Source organism: Mya arenaria, chromosome 5, assembly GCF_026914265.1.
Source record: "Mya arenaria isolate MELC-2E11 chromosome 5, ASM2691426v1".
Classification (NCBI taxonomy): domain Eukaryota; kingdom Metazoa; phylum Mollusca; class Bivalvia; order Myida; family Myidae; genus Mya; species Mya arenaria.
The window spans coordinates 9,849,493-9,876,639 of NC_069126.1; the positions used below are offsets into that span (position 1 = coordinate 9,849,493).

A 27,147-nucleotide genomic window follows, 5' to 3' on the forward strand; every position below is an offset into this window, starting at 1 on the left:
TAAAATAACTTGCCAAATGTGTTCCACATACCAAGACGACGTGTCGCGTGCAAAACTCGTGTCCCTACCTCAAAGGTCAAGGTCACACTTAGTGTTTATTCACAATGGAGTGCTGCATATAAGGACATAGAGTATAGGTTGTCGTGTCCGGGCTGTAACTTTCTCTTGTATGGATAGATTTTAAAATAACTTGCCACATGTGTACCACATACCAAGACGACGTGTCGCTTGCAAGACCCGTGTCCCTACCTCAAAGGTCAAGGTCACACTTAGTGTTTATTCACAATGGAGTGCTGCAAATAAGGACATAGAGTATAGGTTGTCGTGTCCGGGCTGTAACTTTCTCTTGTATGGACAGATTTTAAAATAACTTGCCACATGTGTTCCACATAACAAGACGACGTGTCGCGTGCAAGACCCGTGTCCCTACCGCAAAGGTCAAGGTCACACTTAGTGTTTATTTACAATGGAGTGCTGCATATAAGGACATAGAGTATAGGTTGTCGTGTCCGGGCTGTAACTTTCCCTTGTATGGACAGATTTTAAAATAACTTGCCAAATGTGTTCCACATACCAAGACGACGTGTCGCGTGCAAAGCCCGTGTCCCTACCTCAAAGGTCAAGGTCGCACTTAGAGTTTATTTACAATGGAGTGCTGCATATAACGACATGGAGTATAGGTTGTCGTGTCCGGGCTGTAACTTTCCCTTGTATGGACAGATTTTAAAATAACTTGCCACATGTGTTCCACATACCAAGACGACGTGTCGCCTGCAAGACCCGTGTCCCTACCTCAAAGGTCAAGGTCACACTTAGTGTTTATTTACAATGGAGTGCTGCATATAAGGACATAGAGTATAGGTTGTCGTGTCCGGGCTGTAACTTTCCCTTGTATGGACAGATTTTAAAATAACTTGCCAAATGTGTTTCACATACCAAGACGACGTGTCGCGTGCAAAACCCGTGTCCCTACCTCAAAGGTCAAGGTCACACATAGTGTTTATTCACAATGGAGTGCTGCATATAAGGGCATAGAGTATAGGTTGTCGTGTCCGGGCTGTAACTTTTCCTTGTATGGACAGATTTTTAAAAAACTTGACACATTTGTTTCACATACCAAGACGACGTGTCGCGTGCAAGACCCGTGTCCCTACCTCAAAGGTCAAGGTCACACTTAGTGTTTATTCACAATGGAGTGCTGCATATAAGGACATAGAGTATAGGTTGTCGTGTCAGGGCTGTTACTTTCCCTTGTATGGACAGATTTTAAAATCACTTGCTACATGTGTTCCACATACGAAGACAACGTGTCGTGTGCAAGACCCATGTCCCTACCTCTTAGGTGAAAGATACATGTGTTTATTCACAAGGGAATTCTGAATATAAGGACATAACAGTGTAGGTTGTCAAGTATGGGTGGTATTTTTTTATGTTCAGAAGCAATTTAAAATAACTTGCCATATGTATTTGACACGTAAAGGCAAGATCAACTTTTCATGTACTGACCTTGTTCGTAGGTCAATGTCACATTCGGGGGCATTCGTCACATACTGTGACAGCTCTTGGTCTGATTTAAAACCTGTTTCATCGCATTGCAGCGTTTCTAGTTAGCAAGTTGTCTTGGCTTAAAATCGCAGTACTCTTTATAGATTAGAAGCCAAATGCGGGTATTTAAGCCAAACCTTGCTTGGCAGTGTATAGAAAATATTGTTTTTTGGCGTATCTTGGTAGCCTAGACCCTATAATAGAAGAATCGGATTGATCGTTTGATGATTTATCAGTTTAATATGGCGGCCAAGATGGCCAACACATTTTAGCATATCGAGATATTACTTACAGTTGAGTGTAAATGCTCTGACGCTTGTGCAAAACTATACTTCTATGATTTTAAAATATAAACAAATAGTTCCAATGAAAATATAATCCAGCATTGTGTCCAAAATATCGTTTAAATAAAAGATGATCAAAATATCGCAACAGCAACGTTTATAGTGAATTGGTACAATACTTGTTGCATGTAACGTAACCCCGATATAATATAATCCAACATGGCGTCCAAGATGGCCGCCAAAGTGCATTAAAATAATCGGTAGAATAAATAAGACGTGCACAATTATTCTGCTTTGCATCGAAAACCAGACATTAGTTTAATGATATTGTCTTGAATTACCATGTTCACGTTTAAGTCAAGCAGCTTTTTTGACAAATTACGTTCAAAATGGCATCCAAGATGGCTGCCAAAATATATTATAAAGACAGATTTCTTAGATATGTGGGTATTTGCTGTGCTATTTCGTTAGAAATCAATTTATTGATATACTGTTGTTTTTTACAAGTATGCTTTTATGCAACTACAGAACCGTTTGGACCGTATGAAGTTTTATATCACGTCAAAGCTGGCCACTAAAATATACATTAAATGATATATTAAGAACTGATTAGACTTGTTGAATGCGAGGTATACAATTCCCTTATACTATTAAACAATATTTACTAATTTTGCCCCCCCCCCCCTTTGAAGAAGAGGGGGTATATTGCTTTGCATATGTCGGTCGGTCGGTATGTTGGTAGGTTGGTCGATAGAACAAAGCTTGTCCGAGTGCTAACCCGACAGTGCCTTAAATCTTGGACATTTGGCGTGGCCAGTAGATGACCCCTATTAAGTGTAACGTCAGCGGCTTTAAGGTCACTAAGACCCTGAATGCAAAAGAGTTTATCCAGTGATAACTCGACAATGCCTCGGCCCATTGTCCGTATACTTGACTTTGAGGTTAGATGTGACAAGTAGATGAACCCTATTGCTTTTGAGGTCATCGGGTAAAAGGTAAGGGTTATAGTGGCATAGAACGCGAAAAGCTTGTCCGAGCGATAAGTCGTCAATGCATGACCTATGGTCTTCAAACTTGACATTGAGACTGGGCCTGACCAGTAGATGACCTCTAGTTACCTTAAATGCAAAAAGCTTGTCCGAGCGATAACTATTAATTAGACAATGCATAAACAATATGGCCCTTAATCTTAAACGGATGTTGGGTGTGCCTAGAGGATTAACCCTAATGATGTTTTGGTAATGTTGTCCAAAGAGGTCAAGGTCATCATGACCTTGAACGCATGAGTCTTGTTCGAGTGGTAACTTGACAATGTCTGCATAGACGGTCCTCAAGCTTGTCGCGGAAATTAGTCATGACCAGTAGATGACACCTGTTGATTTTGGGGTCATGTGGTCCTAAGGTGAAGATCATAATGACCTTGAATGTGAACATCTTGAGTGGTAATATGGCAATGCCTGTACCGACGGTCCTCAAACTTGACATTGAGGTTGAAGTTGGGCGTGACCAATAGATACCCCCTATTGATTTTGAGATAAACAGGTCAAATCAGCTGCCATTTAGGTCCATGTATAGTTTGTTCAATTGTCCAAATATTCCTGACAATATGGCGCTCAGGGGGCATTCTGTTTGATACATCTCTTGTTTATATTATATATTCATAGCTACACAAACACATATATTCTATAACAACTTACGTCAGTAAGTAAAGGATTGTCGCAATATATTAGAACATAGTTTTGATAATGAACAGTACCCAAATTGCTACGCATGTCAGGCGCGTAGTTATGGCCAATTCGGGATTGCGCTGATCGATGCCTTGAGGGTATATTAACCTTCAGCCCATACCCCCTTCCGTTTTTATTTCAAATCCGGGGGGGGGGTATGGTAAAACCTTCGTTCTGTCAGCTACGCGCCTGCATTTAACACTGTTCTATTAGATGTTCAACGCGTTCTCTTATATGCGGTCTACTACGACAACTATCTTGACTAGTCCAACACTACAAGGCAACAACAACTACTCCACAACGTTGTCTTCGCGGTTTATTATGACACTGTCATAGCGGTAACGTAGCGTACGAATAGTCTAGATTTTACACCATTCGATTTGTGGATCAAGTGACAGCTTTATGATTCGGACGTGGTAGAAGCAACACGTACACGCACATGGGGTTTGAACAGCCGTGCATGCATTGTTATCGATAGTAAAATAGCCGTTGTTGATCATTTATTGCTGGGTCTATTGAATGGTCGTACCAGATGTAGATCAATTTGAGTTGCATCCAACCTGTAGCTGAAGCGCTGGGTAACATATGGAGCCGTGCTTGATCCGTAGAAATAGGTACCCACCGACTTGTACCCCCGACAAACGAAGTTTGAAGGGTGTATATTGGAGTCACCCTGTGGTCGGTCGGTCGGTCCGTTGCAATTTACCTTGTCCGGAGCATAACTTAAAAATTACTGGATGGAATTGGATTAAACTTCATACAATGATAGAGCATAATGAGAGGAAGTGCAGTGTACAATAACCATAACTCTATTCTTGCTTATAACTGAGTTATTGCCCTTTGTTACTTTTTTGTCCGGAGCATAACTTGAAAACTATTGGATGGAATTTTATAAAACTTCATACAGTGATAGATCATAATGAGAGGGAGTGTTGTGTACAGGAACCGCAAATCTATTTCAGCTAATTACGGAGTTACTGCCCTTTGTTAATTTTTCTTGTCCAGAGCATAACTTGAACACTATTGGATGGAATTTAATAAAACTTCATACAGTGATAGATCATAATGAGAGGAAGTGCAGTGTACAGGAACCTCAATTCTATTTCAGCCAATTACAGAGTTACTGTCCTTTGTTACTTTTTCTTGTCAGGAGCTTAACTTGAAAACTATTGGATGGAATTTAATAAAACTTCATACAGTGATAGATCATAATGAGAGAAAGTGCAGTGTACAGGAACCGCAATTTTATTTCAGCCAATTACAGTGTTATTGCCCTTTGTTACTTTTTTCTTGTCCAGAGCATAACTTGAAAACTACCGGATGGAATGTAAAAAAAACTTTATACAATGGAACGACACAATGAGAAGGAGTTCAGTGTGTTCATGAATCGTTACACTATTTTAGCAAATTACAGAGTTATTGCCCTTTTCTGTTGTTTTTTTGTCAAACTTTTGTCCGGACAGTAACTTGAAAACTACTAGATGGAATTTCATAAAACTTCATACAATAACAAATCATAATGAGAGGCGGCGTTCGGGTGTATTAATCACCTTCAGTGATAGCTCTAGTTTTATTTGTACGGCGCCACAACTTAGTTAAGGTTTTGCATGTTAGCACGTTTAAGCCAATATCACAGCAAATACGTTATGGAGCTAAGCTCAAGTGGTCCCAACCATCCAATGACATTAGTCTATCTTTGAATATAATGCCAGTTTTGTTATCCAACTTATACATTTTGGTGAAGGCCTTTTTCAATTAAGCTCACATATGTTAATATCTCAGCAACTACCTGATGTATTCCATTGAGGCCTTATACAACGGTACTCAAACTTCCAATATACTTAAATAATCAAGTAAGATAACTGTATTTTGCATTTAATGCAATTTATTGCCCTTTATAACTTAAAATCTTGTTAAGATTTTGCACATTTAAGCATTTAATGCAAATTAAGGCCTGTACGTTTTCAACTTAAAAAATCTGATATTTGGCATTTTAACACATTTAGGTCATTATCTCAGCAACTATCTGGTATATTGCATTGAGACTTTAAGCAAAACTACTCAGCCATCCAACCAACTTACAACTAATCAAGTTTGATTATAATGGCCCTTAATTACTTAGAACATCTGGCTAAGATGTGGCATAATGTATAATTTATTTCCTTGAAACTTAAGACATGTATTTAATACTATCCAACCTACTTCGTTCATCAAGTGAGATCACTCTATTTCGATTCTAATGCAAATTATTTCCCTGTACTATTTGACATAGAAATTCTTGTTAAAATTTCTTTGCAGGCAAACGATCCAATGTACTTAACTAATCAAGTCACATAATTATCTTGCATGCTATGCAAAATTATGTCCCTTTATTATTCGACTTGCGTGCTGTGCGAATCAGGCACAAATTACTATTGAAAACAACGAATATGAAATATTTCAGGTCATCCTTGTGCATCATTTAGTTTGAAAAAACAATAATCGTGTTACAGCCCCGACTAAATTGAACAATTAAACATTATTGTGGTTGCCCTTCCAGCTCTACAATGACTCATACACAGTATTGATCAATATTAATGCAAATACCGTCAAATATGTTACCAAAATTGTTTTAATCGAGGATCAGTTGTGACCCGAATCGTGAAATTGCGAGTAGCAATGGCCACGGTTATGACCCCTATTATTCGACCAAGATTTCCAACGAATACAAACAGATGCAATACAGGTTTACTTGAGGATTCATTTCGTTTGTTTTACGGCCTAACGTGGCGCTATTATGGCAGTGTTCGATTAGTGTAGTTTATCGTATATTTTCCGGACTTGTACACTCGCCGTAGAACAAATTAGGGCCATTGTCGTGACACATAAATACATAATTGCATCAACACGTTCTTAAATCGGGGCCAATCGAGGCACAATCGGGAAATTGAGAGCTCTGCTAAAATGATCAATATATTACAATGAAGCTGTTGCCCGTCTGTATTTCTATCACCATGTTCTCCAGCTGTTGACATCTTAACGCTACAATTACTTTCCTACTCCATCTCTCTATGCAGACTTGCAGGTTATTTCCGACCTAAAACTAAAAACTTTTATAATTGAGTTGTGATATATGAGAGAATCAAATAAGTACAGTGTAAATAGGACCGGAAGTACTCTTTAAGTCGTTGATGCTATTTTAATTCCTATACAATTCCGTAAAATGCCATTATTTTAAACAAAATTTCATCATCGTACTAACGTTTACTGGAAAGTTGCCATTTGTCATACTAATAAACTATTATATAACGGTCATTTGACGCAATATTGACTTATAGATTCTATTTTGTCCTTTTTGAGTGAATATTGATTTGATATGTTTTAAGTGAATAATTAATTCAAATTCATTATAAAAGTTATTTATTTCCGAAAGCACTAAATGCTTCCCACCTATCAAATAGGATTGCTAAATACGTTCTTATATCCTAGAGAACACGTCGATTTCAAACTAAACTCCAATTTGTTATAAGTTGGCTGTCATATGGCGCGATCCAAGATGTTTTCTTATTACATATGTCGAATTCCACCCAAACCACTACGATGATTTCGGGTAAAAGATCAAACCAATGCACAACTTTAATAGAAAACGTTATTGTCGTTTATTATTGTGGCCTTATTGGACGCACTTTTAGTTATGTTCAATTTGCTGATTGAATTAATAATATTTTTTATTCAAAGCAATGCCATTAAGATAATTTTTGACAAACCGTTAGAGCAAATGTATTTCATTAAAAAAATTGTACTATTTGCAGCCGTCTTGGACGCCGATTTAAAGAATAATCTGTTATAAACACATTCATACAAATTTCCTTCCTTGAAGATCTGAAATGGTTTACGATTGAATATCAAGGTTCATGCCGACATTTGTGCGAATTGTCAATTTATGAACACAGCGGCGACCGCCATTTTGAATAAAAAAATCCGTTTAATTTGGCGCGAGGCCAACAATCGGATTTTATACCAGAGGGTCTAGACTTTCAAAACTTGCAAAACACATTTTCTATACACCGCTCGACTTCGGCTGCCGGACTAATTTAACTAAGAAAGTGTGTCATGAGGAGCAGAATTAATATAAATTATATCTTGTTTCTTGTCCTCGAACATATTGTGATGTATTTCATTTTCATTTCTATACATATAACACAAGTATGTATGTTTGTATGCTATTTGTCAAAAAAAATAAAGTTTAAACTAAAGTCTGTTTAAAATCTCGATCAAGGTCATCCAAATTGATGTTATCCCAACAGTTGATATAAGTGAAACAAGAGCCGACCCATGTCAGCCATGTTTTTAACATACGAACATGGCACGAGGGGTAGAGAAACGCCGAAGAAAAATATTTAGAAATCCGATCAGCAATGCACTTCTTTTTTGAATGATTCTTAAAAGGACAACCCAAAGGAAATTCCAGGAAAATTTATGAGTGGTTAAAAAAGTGTTTAAAGGGACGACGCATGCGCCTTACGACGGGCACAGTGTGGTCACAAATCCTCAAAAGGAACATGTGAAGCATATATGTTTTTAAAATTCAATATAACAAAGGGATTTCGTACAGTCAACTACAGTGATAGTCACCTGTTCCCCTGATCAGCAAGGTAGTACCGTACAAACGACAGCTGAACATACTGAAGTGTCTGGTAATATGTACTGAGAAGCGATGGGCAGCTGAACATACTGAAGTGTCTGGTAATATGTACTGAGAAGCGATGGGCAGCTGAACATACTGAAGTGTCTGGTAGTATGTACTGAGAAGCGATGGGCAGCTGAACATACTGAAGTGTCTGGTAATATGTACTGAGAAGCGATGGACAGCTGAACATACTGAAGTGTCTGGTAATATGTACTGAGAAGCGATGGACAGCTGAACATACTGAAGTGTCTGGTAATATGTACTGAGAAGCGATGGACAGCTGAACATACTGAAGTGTCTGGTAATATGTACTGAGAAGCGATGGACAGCTGAACATACTGAAGTGTCTGGTAATATGTACTGAGAAGCGATGGACAGCTGAACATACTGAAGTGTCTGGTAATATGTACTGAGAAGCGATGGACAGCTGAACATACTGAAGTGTCTGGTAATATGTACTGAGAAGCGATGGACAGCTGAACATACTGAAGTGTCTGGTAATATGTACTGAGAAGCGATGGACAGCTGAACATACTGAAGTGTCTGGTAATATGTACTGAGAAGCGATGGACAGCTGAACATACTGAAGTGTCTGGTAATATGTACTGAGAAGCGATGGACAGCTGAACATACTGAAGTGTCTGGTAATATGTACTGAGAAGCGATGGACAGCTGAACATACTGAAGTGTCTGGTAATATGTACTGAGAAGCGATGGACAGCTGAACATACTGAAGTGTCTGGTAATATGTACTGAGAAGCGATGGACAGCTGAACATACTGAAGTGTCTGGTAATATGTACTGAGAAGCGATGGACAGCTGAACATACTGAAGTGTCTGGTAATATGTACTGAGAAGCGATGGACAGCTGAACATACTGAAGTGTCTGGTAATATGTACTGAGAAGCGATGGACAGCTGAACATACTGAAGTGTCTGGTAATATGTACTGAGAAGCGATGGACAGCTGAACATACTGAAGTGTCTGGTAATATGTACTGAGAAGCGATGGACAGCTGAACATACTGAAGTGTCTGGTAATATGTACTGAGAAGCGATGGACAGCTGAACATACTGAAGTGTCTGGTAATATGTACTGAGAAGCGATGGACAGCTGAACATACTGAAGTGTCTGGTAATATGTACTGAGAAGCGATGGACAGCTGAACATACTGAAGTGTCTGGTAATATGTACTGAGAAGCGATGGACAGCTGAACATACTGAAGTGTATGGTAATATGACTGAGAAGCGATGGACAGCTGAACATACTGAAGTGTCAGGTAATATGTACTGAGAAGCGATGGACAGCTGAACATACTGAAGTGTCAGGTAATATGTACTGAGAAGCGATGGACAGCTGAACATACTGAAGTGTCTGGTAATATGTACTGAGAAGCGATGGACAGCTGAACATACTGAAGTGTCTGGTAATATGTACTGAGAAGCGATGGACAGCTGAACATACTGAAGTGTCTGGTAATATGTACTGAGAAGCGATGGACAGCTGAACATACTGAAGTGTCTGGTAATATGTACTGAGAAGCGATGGACAGCTGAACATACTGAAGTGTCTGGTAATATGTACTGAGAAGCGATGGACAGCTGAACATACTGAAGTGTCTGGTAATATGTACTGACAAGCGATGGACACCTGAACGTACTGGTCTGGTAGTATGTACCATTGTACAAACATCGCCCTTTCATATAACATTCTGATTCGGGTGACACTATTACGGCTTCAATGTGGTGAACGTCATCAAAACGTAAGCATACCACAACAAGCGTAATCTTATAGGTACAACAATATGCCAATGTGATCATACGACGACATAGGGGCTTGTTCATTTCCAACTTAAATGACCGACGTCGGCGGAGCATGGGACGTGTATTTAGTAAATACACGTCCCATGCTCCGACGACGTCGGTAAATACTAAGCGTCGACAGTGTAGTTTGCGTTCACAGTGCAGTCAGAGTCCGCAGTGTAGTCAGCGTCCACTGTGTTGTCAGTATCCACAGTGTCCTCAGTGTAGTCAGCGTCCACAATGTAGTTTGCGTCCACAGTGTTGTCAGCGTCCTCAGTGAAGTCAGCGTCCACAATGTAGTTTGCGTCCACAGTGTAGTCAGCGTCCACAGTGTAGTCAGCGTTCACAATGACAGTGCGTCTTCAATGTAGTATGCGTCAACAGTCTAGTCAAGAGCCCACAGTGTAGTCGGCGTCCATGATGTAGTAAGCGTGCAAGGTGGCGTAAGCGTCCACAATGTAGTCAGCGTCCACCATGTAGTTAGCGTCCACAATGTAGTTTAGCGTCAACAATGTAGTTAGCGTCAACAATGTAGTTAGCGTCCGCAATGTAGTCAGCGTCCTCAGTGTAGTCAGCGTCCACAATGTAGCTAGCGTCCACAATGTAGTCAGCGTCCACAATGTAGTTAGCGTCAACAATGTAGTTAGCGTCAACAATGTAGTTAGCGTCCACAATGTAGTCAGCGTCCACAATGTAGTTAGCGTCCTCAGTGTAGTCAGCGTCCACAATGTAGCTAGCGTCCACAATGTAGTCAGCGTCCACAATGTAGTTAGCGTCAACAATGTAGTTAGCGTCAACAATGTAGTCAGCGTCCACAATGTAGCTAGCGTCCACAATGTAGTCAGCGTCCACAATGTAGTCAGCGTCCACAATGTAGTTAGCGTCAACAATGTAGTTAGCGTCAACAATGTAGCTAGCGTCCACAATGTCAACAATGTAGTTTAGCGTCCACAATGTAGTTAGCGTCAACAATGTAGTCAGCGTCCACAATGTAGCTAGCGTCCACAATGTAGTCAGCGTCCACAATGTAGTCAGCGTCCACAATGTAGTTTAGCGTCCACAATGTAGTCAGCGTCCACAATGTAGTAAGCGTCAACAATGTAGTTAGCGTCAACAATTTAGTTAGCGTCAACAATGTAGTTAGCGTCAGAGTCCGTAGTGTATTTAGCGCCATAGTGTTGTTAGTGTAAGTGTCTTTTTTGCCAGATGCTTGTCAAGTGCTTGTAACAATTTCGTCTGGTGCTTCCGGATTATTATATGGAATTTCATTAGCCATGCATAATCACAATGTCAATTTATAAAACCATATGAATGACTGCGTAGACTATGCATTTATTTAAATATGTTCAATGTGAACGGCAGGATGAAATTATTTTTTTTGTCCGACAAAGCATGTTTTGGTTTGTATGACGACAGAAATCGTGTGAATGTCTTTCCGTCCATCAGGAAAAACAGTGGATCCTAATTTAAAAAACAGTGTTACATAGGTAACAAAAACCGGTAGTGGGCTATTGTATCTATTGTATTGTAAGCAATACGCTGCGCTCTTGTTACAATTAATGTGCCCATAAGAAAAAAAATGTAAACCAAATCACAAACCTTGATATAATGAATTAAGTTTTGCATAATCATTTTGTTATTTAAGTGAAAAACTCGACAAAAATACGTGATTTGAGATCGACAATAGAAGGACTATTTGGATAAATGTCAAAAGCCTAAATAAGAAGAAAAACCGTCCCTTTGTTGATATCTCTGCATTTTACGACTTTTATAAGGAAATCAACTGTGACGATACTAGCCAGAATGTTGAACTAGATTCACATTCCTAAGATTGATACACCGAATAGTCTTAAGGACGAGATTACATTAGGTATTCGTTATTTTAAGAAGGACAAGGCGTCCGGGTTAGGCCAACTCATAAATGAAAATATTAAAATCAGTATAAATATAGTTCTAGTATTGTGAAATCAATTATTAGTATTCAATATTGTGTTGAAAACAGGTTATATTCCATATTGATGGAATGTATTGTGTATACTAATTATATATAGGTACAAAGGGGTTATCCAGTTACCTGAATATTGTCGCGCAATAACGTAAAGTTTCATGGATAAATTGTTTACAAATTTTCAAAATAATAAATTGACTTATTTTGTTTGGAGTTATGATTTACTGAACTTAAATCAAGCAGGTTTCCGGAAACACTGTGTTACCATTGATACCTTTAATCCCCAAAAGTAGAAGTAGTCTTCGCTTCTGTTGATTTTCTAAACGCTTTTGACTTAGTGAGTAGAATAGGCTTTTGGTCAAAATTCTTAAAACACAATATGCCCGGAAACTTCTGAAATGTCATAAAATATATGTACAGTTCGATTTATCGTGTATCGTTAGACGGTGACCATTCAAACTTATTTTCATGTAACAGGCCTTCGCCAAGGAGAAAATTTATCTCCGTTATGGTTTTCCTTTATCTTAATGACTTTGTACAGTATATGGTTACAAAAAACACAACAGTTGAGAGGTAAACGATGTGAACGTTGATATGTTTATTAGAGTACTTGTTTTAGTATATGCCGATGACACAGTGGTGGTTGCCACCTCCGAGGATGATCATAAATACGTATTGAATTCATTGTATTCTTGTTGCTGTCAGACGAACCTAAAAATCAACTTTGATAAGACAAAGATATGGTATTTTGCGATAAAGTGAGATGGAATACAGGTATTAATGGTTGTACGCTAAAATTAGTTGATAATTTCAAATATCCAGGAGTTTTGTTCTCGAAAAATAGACAATTAACGTTAGCTTAGAAACACATAACAGAGTAAGCTGGTAAGCAATATTTAGTTTGTACTGGAAAATTAGGAATGGTCATACGGTTGTGGGGTTTGGGTTAGGGTGACTTGTCACTCATTGAAAAGATTCACACATATTTCTTAAAAACGTATTCTCGGAATTATTTAGAGCACGCCATGTACAGTATATGATCTTGGTCGCTATTCACTGTGATTGTAATTAAGAAAAGAATGTTTGGAGTTTGGCATCATTTAGTTACATCAAACGACGGCAAAATGTCTAAAAATCTTTATAAAATAATATTTAAAATATTATATACAGAATTCAATGTCAATGGTTTTCATTCAAGTGGATGTATCATGTTAAAACATTTTCGATGAATGTCTGAGTGGGATTAGTTATTTTTGAAATAATCACTATTTCAATGGATCGAAACATTTTTTTTATTAACAAGAATCAATCAAACACTTCCAGGCCAATTTGTACAACTTGATAAATCCACTTTTTGATGCAGGAAAACGACTGCTGCCGTATATCGAACGTAATAACTGCAATACAATTATGTATAAAACAATGAGACAGATGAAGAGATCCATCAATATAGCGAAGTTTTAAGATTATGCTGGATTTTTTTATTATTACCCCAGGCTTATTAGCACTTACCTCAATTTTACTATAAAACATTACAAATTTGTATTCACATATTTAAAAAAAAATCATCTCAGTTTAGTCTAGAAGATAGATAATATCATTCATTTCTTAGTACTTACACAGCTTGACCTATTTATGTTATGTATGTACATTTGTTGTAAATCTCGAATCACGTGTAATATATTTGCGGAATGTACAATAAACTTTGCTACTTAGAAAATATGACACAGGAAAATTAACTTCACACTGGCCTATGCAATCATGTATGGCGTCAAAAATTAACATATACCCTGAGTATCCTCTGTACGCATTAAGGTGTACAATCTTTCAAGAGTTTAATATGTTGATTGCGATTTAAATAATTCTTATACTTCTTTACTATGAATTCTTAACAGTCACTAAATACATATAATCTCTCTCGTAGTTTGCTTAGTGTCTCGTCGAACAAGCCATTATATTGTAACGGTCTTAATGGACACCTTAACGTAAAAAAATCTAATTCGAATTGTATAATTCCAGGACTCTTCTAGCACAGGTTGACAATATGGAGAGCGGTCTAGTCATCGATTCAGTATATTCCTTAGCAAAGTCAGACGGAGATGACGACGTGGGCGAAATCAATGAATGTAAACCGGGATCGCCGCAGATCCGAGAGGAAGATTTGATTCCCACCAAAAGTGGCGAGGATGACAGTCTGGCCACTGATTCTGGTAATGAGTTTGTTGATGATTATGATGAACCATTGCATTTGCACGATTGGTCTGACGAGATGGACAATGCAGCTGTTAGTGCTGACATAGACATGAATGTAAGTGTTGATGAAGACTCAAGCAAATGGTATTCAGAGATTCGTGAGCGTCTCGGAAACAGTCCTGAAGTTGATTTTTCTAAATTCATTAACATTAAAAGTTCAAATGCTTCAAAAAACAAATCAAGATACAAAAAACAAAAACCCATTGGAAGTTCTTCCAAGTTACATTTTACAGGCGAAGCTTGTACGAAAAAAGCGCCTCACAAAAAAACACATGTGGACATGGACGACGCCCCTCCAGTACTTGAAAACATGGATGGAAACGAAGGTGTTGAAACACTTCCGTTCTCAAGACGACCCCCTGTCCTTATGCCCGAGATACAATGTGGTAAGCTTGAGCTGATCGTTAAATACAAATAAATCATGTAAGTAGAGGAATACAATTATAATAAGCTAAGTAGTGTAAACTAATATGTATGCGAAAAGCTACAGAAACAAGCTCAGTAGCAATAAGTTTAAACATAAACCCGGTTTAATGTCACTGGGTAAACGCCAAAGACATAGAAAATAAAATCACAAACAAGAAACATGGAAGAACAGCACAAAACTCCACAAGCAGCACAGTGCACACATACTATATATAAAAAAACTAGGTATGTTTATCGAGGATGGTTAGGTACCGCCTTGGAACGGTCAGTAAATTGTATAAAATGTAAATTTACTGGGGGTTTAAACAAAACCACATTTTTAATCGGTCACCTGATATATGTGAGATTTGTCGGCTGTTCACATGAGTATTTTTCATAAAACCTTATACCAGATTCCGATTGATGGCTTTAGTGCAACCTTTGGTATTTTTTATATTAAAATGGCATCAAAGATGCTCACTACTGGGTTGAAATGCAGAATATGTGCGTATAAGTTATAGCAGATGAAATGGTGTTTTCCTCAAAGTCGTGCATTGGCTTGATATTTTGTCAGATCTCATCGTAGTTATTTTTGTTGGTGGTCATTTTTGACGCAATATTGAACTCCGTTTGGTCCAAAACTGTACTTACTTTAAATGTTAAAACAATATCAATTAAATGTATAAACATCAATGCCAATAGAAACATTTTGAAGAAATCCATACTTATGAGGTATGTTGACAGCCATCTTGGACGCCATTTTGAACGTGATTTTGTCTGAAATGTTGGTTTAATATTCAAACGTTTATTTTTTATTAAAAATAATGTATGATTAAGCTTTCTGACAAACCATTAATGCAAATGAAGAAGTTAAGAAGAAAATTAATATTTTTTCCAATAAGGACTGATAAATACAGCGAAGCAGCAGTTTCTATAACGCTAGCATGTCAGGAGAATGTGATAAAGCTCTTCTTACATACCACACAATATTTTGTATCTTTCCATCAAGAACACAATGGCATAGTTCTCGTTGCAAAAAGGAATGATTATGCGCTTTTTATTTAATCTACGGTTGTTTTATTGTATTTCGGCGGCCATCTTGGACGCCATGTTGGTCTATTTAAGGTCGGAATTGTTATATGCATAGTTTATGTACCAATGCACTAAATCCGTATACAATTTAAAAAGAATTAACTATCTATCAGAAATTAAAGTAATTGCAAGAAAGCATTACCAACTTTCATTTTTTCCCTTTTAAGTCGTAAATGCCTAGTTTAATCTTTCTATAAGTGGCTCCCCAAAGACCGTGTATTGTACACTTCCTCTGTGTTTTGATCTTTATCTTATTGCCTTTTTGTCTTATCAGATCTCTGATCTGAATATCGTGCTGTGCAGTTTTGGAGGTTTTATTATACAAATGGACCCTAAATGGCCCCGGGCCAATAAACAAATAAACAGGAAATTGGCCCCTACTGTGACATCGGTGCAATTAGCAGGAGATGCACAGCAGGGGATTGCCATGCCAAACAATCCTTAAACCAGGCCTTTAATGTCGGAAATATAGTACATACTATAATATGAATTTTATTAGAATGTATAAGTTAATATTTTATGATTTTGAAATCATAGAAGATTAGTTTTGCACAAGAATCAAAGCAATAACAGTAAATTTAATGTAGATTTGGAAACATTTGGCGGTCATCTTGGCAGCCATTTTAAGCATAAAAACACGAAAGATTACACGAAGCCATCAATCGAATTATTTTATTGGATGGTGTAGGCTATCAAAATATGTGTTTTAGACATTTACGCCGTGCTATTTATCCTTCTGTGAACTTTTCAAACAAATAACAGTCTGCGCTTTTATAATGCGAATGATCAAATGTGTTCTTGCTTGTGTTACATAGGATGTTATTATTAAGAAAGTAAACGTTGACTTCATGTTTTGAAAACACTTCTTCAAATAATCCGAAGTTTTAGTTAGTGCGTTTAGATACATACGTAGTTCTATTTTAATAATATCTTATATCGGAGATTGAGTTGTAAGCAAAAACTTGTGCAGACGAATATTATCTGATCAGGATAAAACATAGTGGCGGTGTTTGAATACATACTATCATGACAATGTTCGATTGTAAGACAAGTTACTTTACATTAACAGGTAGGTTCATAATTATAAATAGTTTGGGTAATAAAATTGAAATTCGCATTTTGCTACAAATGATTGCTCCTTTTTGCGTTTACATTTGTTCATGATTTTTTTTTACTTTAATGAGAAATATAAACAGGCGCCACATTCCATCCCGCGGAATTCTAGTTGTTTTTTAAATGTAGAAATATTTGTTTATGAAATTACCTTCGTCAGGTCTTAAACAGACTTAATGTCAGAGCAATTAATGATACAGGAACATGCATTTCTGCTTTTGTTTTGGATAATAAACGTGAAGTAACTGAAGTTCTGCTGGTGAGAAATGCTATATTTTCTATTGTTTCATACTGATTGAATGTCTGAAATAAAGTTCTTAAAACAACAGCTCAAAAGAACGATATACAAAATGGTAGGTTTATCTTATCATTTATCGCTTTTTGCCAGTGACTTATCTTCCATTTGGGGGGAGGTGGGGGATGTTTTTCTGTCTATGGCCGGAAATCAAAGAATTTTAAGACTAGGCGTTGACCAATTTAACAATATACAATTTAAATATATACATCATTTAGTGTGAATTATAAGACTCGCATATAACTTTAAAGCATATTCGAATAAATATATGTTAACTTCAGGCGCGTAGCTAGGGCCAATTTGGGATAACGTAGATTGATGACGGACAGCATATTAACCCCTTTACCCCCTACTCCCTACCCCCTTCGGGTTTTGTTTCAAATTCGGGATTTTGGGTATGACAAAAATTGTCAAAAAATCATTACGCAATTGCGAATTTGCGTACAGTGAGCTACGCGCCCGAACTTGACTACAGTCTTTCAGATCCGAGATAATTAATCACTTTACCTTCTGAAAAACTTACCCAGTTTTTATCGCCGATATAGCAAAGGTTTTCCTTTATCTAAATATATTCTCGATTAAAAGTAGTATATGTACCAAACTTCCAAGTTGGGAACTTATTTACGTAAGTCTTTTTCAGACCCTGATGTTCAACCGCCACAAGTAAAGAAACGGAAGTGCTCCAAGATCGACCCCTGTTACATCGTGCTATCCAATGTTGGGAAAATAGTTGCGAATGACCGCTCGATCTCCCTTAGAACGTTCAAACGCGTTCATACTGAATGCTCAAATATGTGTAAGAAGACGCATTTTAAACGACGTCTTTCTGCTGGTGAAGATGTTTTTAACGTCAAAACGCCTAGTAAGCAAAAAGACTATCAACGTTATCTTGAAGAATTTGAAGACACTCAAAGATCTACTAAGAGAGGTTTACCATATACGTTATTGACAGATCTGCTTAAAAAACATGACCAAAAGGTGAAAAAACGGATAGGTAGTCCTGATAAGAGATACCCAAACCGAGTTCGACGAACCTTTGCTCGTTTACCACATGATTTCAAAGAAGTCGACACACAATCTGAGAAAGGGACACCGGAACCACAGGAAAAACCGCTCCCAAATGTTGCCAAACCCAAGGATACTGTGTTGAAAGAAAGGGCATTGTGGAACGAAAAGCGTGAAAACGATCGTTTACGTGCATTGGCCACTTTGAGTAAATTGGTCATGATCAAAAGGAAGTCGGGACTAGAGAAAAAGAAAATCAAGATGTCGAGAGCTGAGGCAAAGAAATTCATTCAGCTCGACGGGACAAAGAGCAAACACGGTAGAATAAGGAAGTCCAATTCCCGATATAACACAGGCTATGCTTTGGATACACTTGATATTCTTGAATATGAAGCGGATATGAAAATGAAACATCAGTTGAAACAGTCCAAACAAGAAACAGACAAACAGTTCAGGAAGGGGGAAGAAAAGCACCAGAAAAAGTCAGAGAAGATTCTACAACATACTATTGTTATTGAAAACTGGGGAAATGAGTCTAGCGCTGAATCTTTGACAGATAACATAAACAACTCTCATAAACCTGTTAAATTTCATGATTGTAGCGGCGATTATGTCAAATCGAAACGCAAGATACCTTCCAAAAAATCTCAAGGTACCAAATCAAAACGAACTTCAAATGGCAATGGTACAAGTAAAAATGCATATCATCGCATGCCTAACACACAAACGACGATTTCAGATCCATATTCTTTGAGAATCGAAATAGAGGATGAAATTCGCAGAACTAGAGAAAGAATGGCAGCAAGTGAAATTAAGACTAAACGAACCGACGTGCTCATCCAAAACACACAAAGTGTGAATGATTTCATTGAAACGGTCGTTTGGAATGTCCCTGAAGGAGTAAAAATCAAGAGTGAACCAGTGGAGTTTCCTGATGAAAGGGAAGAGCACTTATCTGAGGTAATTAAAGGGGACGCTAGCAAAAGCCTATCTGAAAATCGTGGAGTAACTATAAAGACGGAACCTATTGAAACCGACGATACTAGCGGAACACAAGAACACCATGTCGACAAACACAAGAATTCAAAAACTACTGAAGCCTTTGGCACCACACATGATTCTAAAAAGATACAAGCAGACTTGGAGGAAAAATACAAAATGTTCAAGATTCCGGAAAATGTGCAAAAATTATTTATAAACGGGCCACAAAAGGAAAGTATATCAAAGGAGAGTTTGCATAATGAAAATATAAAAACAAATCTTTACAAGGCACCGGAAGGTGGCCATGGCATTCATGACATGCAGAAGAAAATGTTAATGATTGATCGACCTCAAGTTAAACATGTTCAAGTAGTTCAAACTACCCCAAAACAAGCAAATCAATATCTACATTTCTATACTGATAAGGTTGTTGTAAAAGTACCACCAGACCAGAAACTGCAACCAGGGACTGTTAGTCTTCTCAGTCAGGCAGGACAACATCTGCAGAAACTTGATAAGAACAATATCATTTTATCATTGCCTCCAAGTTCAACTAGCAAGGCTGCATCGGATTCTTCTCAATCACAAATGATCTCTCAATTTAGGTCAATTCCAAACTTACCAAGTCATATTGGATTAAAGTCGATTGTCCCAAGCCAAAACATAGTGAAGTCAACAAGTACTTTGAATTTGTTGCACAAAAATATAGTGGTAAACTCGCAATTCCCTGGAGTAATGCAGCCTGCAAATCTTATCGCAACGACACCTGCTGTTTTAGGAGACTCAAACACATCTGTTGCCGTTTCTACACATTTTGTGTCCGCCAGTGGTTTCAATACAACTAATATTGCAAGTACACCAAATGCATTTGGAGGCATAAACTCTATATCAGCCCCAAAGGCTGTTTTGAAAACTGTCTATAGCCCGGGCACCGCAAATTCTACCATTCTGGTCAACTCAGCACCACGTGCGTCAACATCTGTTGCATCAAACCTAAAGCCTTTGAACACTATTGTCCTTCAAGCGCCCCCAGTACCACAAATCGTTCGCACCCCTGTGGCGAAACCAAGCGAAGTTGCTATTACGTCATTCGTTAATGCAACATTACCCCAAGCACAAGGCGCCGACAAGCAAGCAGCTGGCAACGGAAAATTGAAGTTTTTCCTACTGAAAGTAGAGGGCAAAAATATTCTTATACCAATGGATGTATCAACCCAGCAGGAACCTAAGGCATACATTATGTCAGCCCCAAATTTAAGTACAAACAATGTTGTTACAACAATCTCAGCTAATAAAACCGCATCAGTGTTAAAGACCGATAACAAAATGACCGTAATTGTCCCTTCCTCTGCTACCTTACCCGCAACATATGCATCACCGGGCACAATTAGGGCATCTGTAGTTAGTACTTCCCAAGTTCCCACTGCAGTGCAAGTAGTAATGCCTGGTATGTCAAACTTACGCCCAATGCTGCCTATGCAGCCACACATTATAAGACCAATGGTAGTTCCCAATACGACAGTTTCCCAGTCCAATGTTCACACAATACCGGTGATGAAACAGCAGCCCGCCATTGGCACCATTCCAGGCATAATGCAGACTATAAATGCCCCCCTCCTTAAACACCAGCTGCTGAATAACGGTACAACCGGCGTAAGCGGCATGAATTCGAATACCGTTGGTTCCAATCAATCGAAAAGCAACACAGTTCCACATAAGCATGTAAACAAATCGCAAATAAAAACAGTCACCACGCATGACGCTAACGGTAAACCGTTAACATTGGCCGAGGTTCTTGAAATGAAGCGAAAATCAATAAAAGAAGCAAAGCTGAAAGGTTCATCAGGTTTGCAAGAATCCAAGCAACTGTCTTTGCCAAAACAACCTAATCGGGACGAGGCAGATTCGGCGACTCAAAAGAGTAAACGCAAATCTTTACATGCACCGAAGACATTGATTGAGGATGAACATGATACATTTAATGAAAGAACGGTACGGGTATTGAATCCAATGGACTTACAGCAACGCGTAAACAACAAAGGATGCGCGTTGAAAGTTGTACACAATGCGTCTAGCTACGAGTCTCAATCGAACGCAGCTGGTGGGAAATCGCCAGTGAGTCATGAAGCCAGTGATGAGGGCTCGTCGTCACCAAAAGCGTTCACTGAAGGGATAAGTGCAAGAGAAGAGAGGCTAAGGAAATTAAAAGAGCTATTGAAAGAAAAACAGAGGGCCGTGGAGGATCTAAAAATGAGTAAACCAACACTTTAAATTACAATAGAGAGGTTAAAGGCCCTGCGTGTACATATACGTGTGCATACGGGTACGTTTACCTGTAAGTATACGGGTGCGTGTGCGGGATCGGGGTCGGGTATGTGTGGTATATTTTTGTGCACGGCGTATTCCATGTATTTGAACAGTGTACACGTTCAAGGTTAGAAAAAAGCACAACGAAAGTAAGTTCACGTACACGTCGTCTTTTGCAACCTCTATTGTAAGACAAATACTTTTAGATATAAATTGTTTTCATCATTGCACTGATTTATTGGCTTGATGTCTTTTTTAAGATATGTAATGATCTCTTTTATAGTAAGATAAAAAGAATAACTCCTGCTGAAGCTTTTTATGATTTTGTTACTTTTATTGTAATATGATTTATTGTCGTAAGATATTTCTGTGTTTTATAACGTATTACAAACGTCATTAAAAAGACAAATGTTTTCAGGATAAAGTAAAAGCAGAACATCCGCGATTAAATATTAATTAGTTGCTTTATTTTTTAAGAATAATTAATGAAAAAGGAATTCGTGAGAAAAAAACCCAACCTTTCATGATAAAGAAATAACTGATACCTAGTTACTTTATGAATGAAAACCATACAATCAGTAACAAAATTATGTTTTACATATGTAAGCATAGCTGTGCTATTTTTGCGTACAATATTTGGTTAGTAATTGCCATACACGCACTTGAACGCAATTGTACGGGCAGCATCATTACGTAGAATATTGCCATACTGTAATTGCAACGAATGACTTACCAATTCAACTAATACCGTTCACGAATGCAGTGGAAAATACAGGGAAAAGTATTAAAGCCATTTATCAATGTTTCGTGCAGAAAGCGAACACATACTTCTGACAATAATACAACATCATCAAAAGCTGAAAACGCAGCTCTTTTATCAATATGCGCCCATGTCCTTATTGGCTCGCACATACAAAGTTCTATTCAGATGAAAATGTATGCCAGTTGCAGTTTGTGTTTGTTCATAAAACGTAATTAGATAATCTCATTTATTTGTGAGTCCTTTTTACATTTATTAATGGGATAAGCATTTCAAGTAATCGATGGACAGTGTTATTAGAAGAGTTGCATACATTCGCGGTCTAAGTACCATTCAGATTACCTTTTGTAAAATGATATTGTCTGTTTCTCATGATTGACAATGCAGATGCAATGGAACAATGTTTGTTTTTAAAAACTTGATAAGTGTTATCGAAGGTTTGCTTATGACGAGTCTGACTTATTTTTACAAATCAAAGACTCAAATCCACGTGACGCAGCTCGTATAATCCTTAGACCTACGGAATGTTATCTTTGTTCAAAATGTTTGTTACACGTTTTTTTGTGTTTTATTCTGTTTATTTCATATATACGTTTCAGTTATTTTTATATAATGAACACGATTTTCCATAATTTTATTCTCTGTAAAGAGCACAGTGCATGTTTGATGTATACAGTTCGTGTATTGTTTGAATGTATATACCCAGCATAGATCCACACGATCCATATCCCAGAATACGGTAGTCCGTATTCCTATAAAGTGCAATACGGCCGTATTCCACTCTGCTGACTTCACATCATAAACGTGCCATTGCACAACGTTACAAAGACGTAATACAGCAAAATAGTGCGTCATTCATATGACATTTATAATGAAAACATATGTATTTTAATTGATTTAACCAGTAATGTATATTATAAAAGAGTCATTAGAACTGAATTTTGATCCTGAATGTCGTATTCGACTCTCGTGGAAATCCAAATCTGCAAAAATTCCTCTCAAGTAGAATACAACTTCCCAGATCAAAATGCTGAACTAATACCCATATATTCTACACATCATTTCATGTTTCTTTCATCTGTAAATATAGTGTTGTATAGATAATAAAGTTGGTAAACTTCTTTTATCTACTTCCATGTGCTACGTTAGACGAATCCCTACTAAAAACAAAGGTTGTCGAGGAAACCGGAAAGAGTCCGCTTCTTTTATTCCAGATGCGCGTCGTCAACTTTTTTGTTTTTTTCTCTGTAGACACCACGTTTTACCCGACCGAAAAAAAACCCATGTCAGATGTTTTTCTAAATGAAATCTGGATCAAATCGAGTATGGGTATCATAATCAAGAGTCAGAGAACAGATCACAAGGTCAAATTTTCAAACAGCCATGTTCACACTCCTGGCCCAAATAATTTCATGAAACTTGGTCAGCATGGTTGTCTCTAATAAATCTCGATCAACCTAGAGTGTTGATCTTGTCCATTTAAACAATTCGAAAAATCTTGTTAGCACGCTATTGAGGTTGTTTTTTTTCGATCCAATCTTTATGTAACTTAGTCTATAACATGTAGATCAACATCTATAACGAATACACATATGTTTAACACTTAAAGACACTAGACACTAGATGATACCATCGCCAGAAAAAAAAAAACTTACATAAAATTGATATCGTTGTATACAACGCATTGAATCTTACTAATTGGTGTATCACATTATCTACAACATGTGTATCTTTTGCAGTTTTTGCATATTTTTCCAATTCGAAATTTACTGGGTTTGCCTACCACGTAAATGCCAGTTAATTTAAAAATACCGTCGGTATATGTACCTGTACTTATCACGTGACATTAACATGCTAAATATTTACATGCGCACTATATACTTGGAAACCACTATACGCTATTTTTAACGGGTAAACTCAGCTGAGATAGCGACAAAATATCCCTTTAACATTGTAATATGATGTTTTTTTCGGCCTCATACTAACTTGTCCTGATAATATGTAATAAATGTGTGTCACCATGAAAGCCAGGCCGAATTCTGTTTTGGGCCATTTCCAGTCAATGCCATTAGATAAATGTTTGAAAAAAACACACAACCGTTTGGCGAATAAGAGACATGCTGGATCATATATTAAGTTTATGCCATCTATAATGGACAATCTAGCATGCGCAAGTCATTAAATACAATATTATCAAATAGTGAAAGCATTTATGTACATTTATCACAATAATTCTATGAAAACTACAGGGACAAGTCCAGTTGTCGAAAATTCAGAAATAAGCCCTATTAAGAGACACAATACATGGGCCCAAACGACAATGAACTAGAGACACAATACATGGGCCCAAACGACAATGAACTAGAGACACAATACATGGGCCCAAACGACAATGAACTAGAGACACAATACATGGGCCCAAACGACAATGAACTGGAGACGCAATACATGGGCTCAAACGACAATGAACTGGAGACACAATACATGGGCCCAAACGACAATGAACTAGAGACACAATACATGGGCCCAAACGACAATGAACTAGAGACACAATACATGGGCCCAAACGACAATGAACTAGAGACACAATACATGGGCTCAAACGACAATGAACTGGAGACACAATACATGGGCCCAAACGACAATGAACTAGAGACACAATACATGGGCCCAAACGACAATGAACTGGAGACACAATACATGGGCCCAAACGACAATGAACTAGAGACACAATACATGGGCCCAAACGACAATGAACTGGAGACACAATACATGGGCCCAAACGACAATGAACTAGAGACACAATACATGGGCCCAAACGACAATGAACTAGAGACACAATACATGGGCCCAAACGACAATGAACTAGAGACAGAATACATGGGCCCAAACGACAATGAACTAGAGACACAATACATGGGCCCAAACGACAATGAACTAGAGACACAATACATGGGCCCAAACGACAATGAACTAGAGACAGAATACATGGGCCCAAACGACAATGAACTAGAAACACAATACATGGGCCCAAACGACAATGAACTAGAGACACAATACATGGGCACAAACGACAATGAACTAGAGACACAATACATGGGCACAAACGACAATGAACTAGAGACACAATACATGGGCCCAAACGACAATGAACTAGAGACACAATACATGGGCCCAAACGACAATGAACTGGAGACACAATACATGGGCCCAAACGACAATGAACTAGAAACACAATACATGGGCACAAACGACAATGAACTAGAGACAAAATACATGGGCCCAAACGACAATGAACTAGAGACACAATACGTGGGCCCAAACGACAATGAACTAGAGACACAATACATGGGCCCAAACGACAATGAACTAGAGACACAATACGTGGGCCCAAACGACAATGAACTAGAGACACAATACATGGGCCCAAACGACAATGAACTAGAGACACAATACATGGGCCCAAACGACAATGAACTAGAGACACAATACATGGGCCCAAACGACAATGAACTAGAGACACAATACATGGGCCCAAACGACAATGAACTAGAGACACAATACATGGGCCCAAACGACAATGAACTAGAGACACAATACATGGGCCGAAACGACAATGAACTAGAGACGCAATACATGGGCCGAAACGACAATGAACTAGAGACGCAATACATGGGCCCAAACGACAATGAACTAGAAACACAATACATGGGCCCAAACGACAATGAACTAGAAACACAATACATGGGCCCAAACGACAATGAACTGGAGACACAATACATGGGCACAAACGACAATGAACTAGATACACAATACATGGGCACAAACGACAATGAACTGGAGACACAATACATGGGCCCAAACGACAATGAACTAGATACACAATACATGGGCCCAAACGACAATGAACTAGAAACACAATACATGGGCCCAAACGACAATGAACTGGAGACACAATACATGGGCACAAACGACAATGAACTAGATACACAATACATGGGCCCAAACGACAATGAACTGGAGACACAATACATGGGCCCAAACGACAATGAACTAGAGACACAATACATGGGCCCAAACGACAATGAACTAGAGACACAATACATGGGCCCAAACGACAATGAACTAGAGACTCAATACATGGGCCCAAACGACAATGAACTAGAAACACAATACATGGGCCCAAACGACAATGAACTAGAAACACAATACATGGGCCCAAACGACAATGAACTAGAGACACAAACGTATAAACACCACAAGCGCAACGACGCGATAACCGATGTCCTTTATGCTTAAAACAAGAACAAGATCGAGAAGGAATGGACTTAAACTTGAACATAGATATGTGTCAATGTGAAATTTTGCACAGTACATTGATCATAACTCTGAGGGACGTATGTCCACCGTTATATCCCTTTGTTATTTTCTAAGGAGAAATACCTTCTAGTTGAGTAAATATGGGCAAACCCAACAACACCAGAATGGGATCATCTGGTGGTGTTAATGCCGTTTCTTACTCAAGAGATCGAGGGTACGAGCCAATCCAATTGTTCGTTCGGATGTCTCCTGAAAAAGGATACTAGGTAAACCAATGATCCAATTACCATCTGGTGAATGATAGTTGACGAGCTACATACCTTCACATGTCTCGAACGGTGACGTTGCTCACTGCATCGTCTTAACCAGCAAATAAGAACTCTTTCGATACGAAGATCAGCCACACAAATGGGAATTACTCCTGATATGTTACAATTACCCAAATTGGCAGATTTCTTTCGATGTGGTTTATATGATTGGAACCTTCCGTTACGATGGTACGTTAAACAGATGTGCTACACATGATATTTCACACATAAACTTGGCATTTTACTAAAAAAAAGTCATTTTCTAACATTTATAGAACAAGTGTGAAAGTGCTATTGATGTTTTCTTTGTACAATAGTTTTGTTACATAATT

General features: G+C 38.1%; 1 protein-coding gene across 1 annotated transcript in view; it reads left to right on the forward strand.

The window, feature by feature from the left end:
- Window positions 1-23,299, forward strand: part of LOC128235388 (uncharacterized) — a 29,045-nt gene extending 5,746 nt beyond the window's left edge. Inside the window, exons 2-3 of the mRNA XM_052950201.1 lie at window positions 13,996-14,615; window positions 17,775-23,299. Coding sequence (XP_052806161.1) covers window positions 14,021-14,615; window positions 17,775-21,391 — 4,212 coding nt within the window. The 5' untranslated portion in view covers window positions 13,996-14,020 and the 3' untranslated portion in view covers window positions 21,392-23,299. The remainder of the gene's footprint in view (window positions 1-13,995; window positions 14,616-17,774) is intronic.
- Window positions 23,300-27,147: the final 3,848 nt, after the last annotated feature.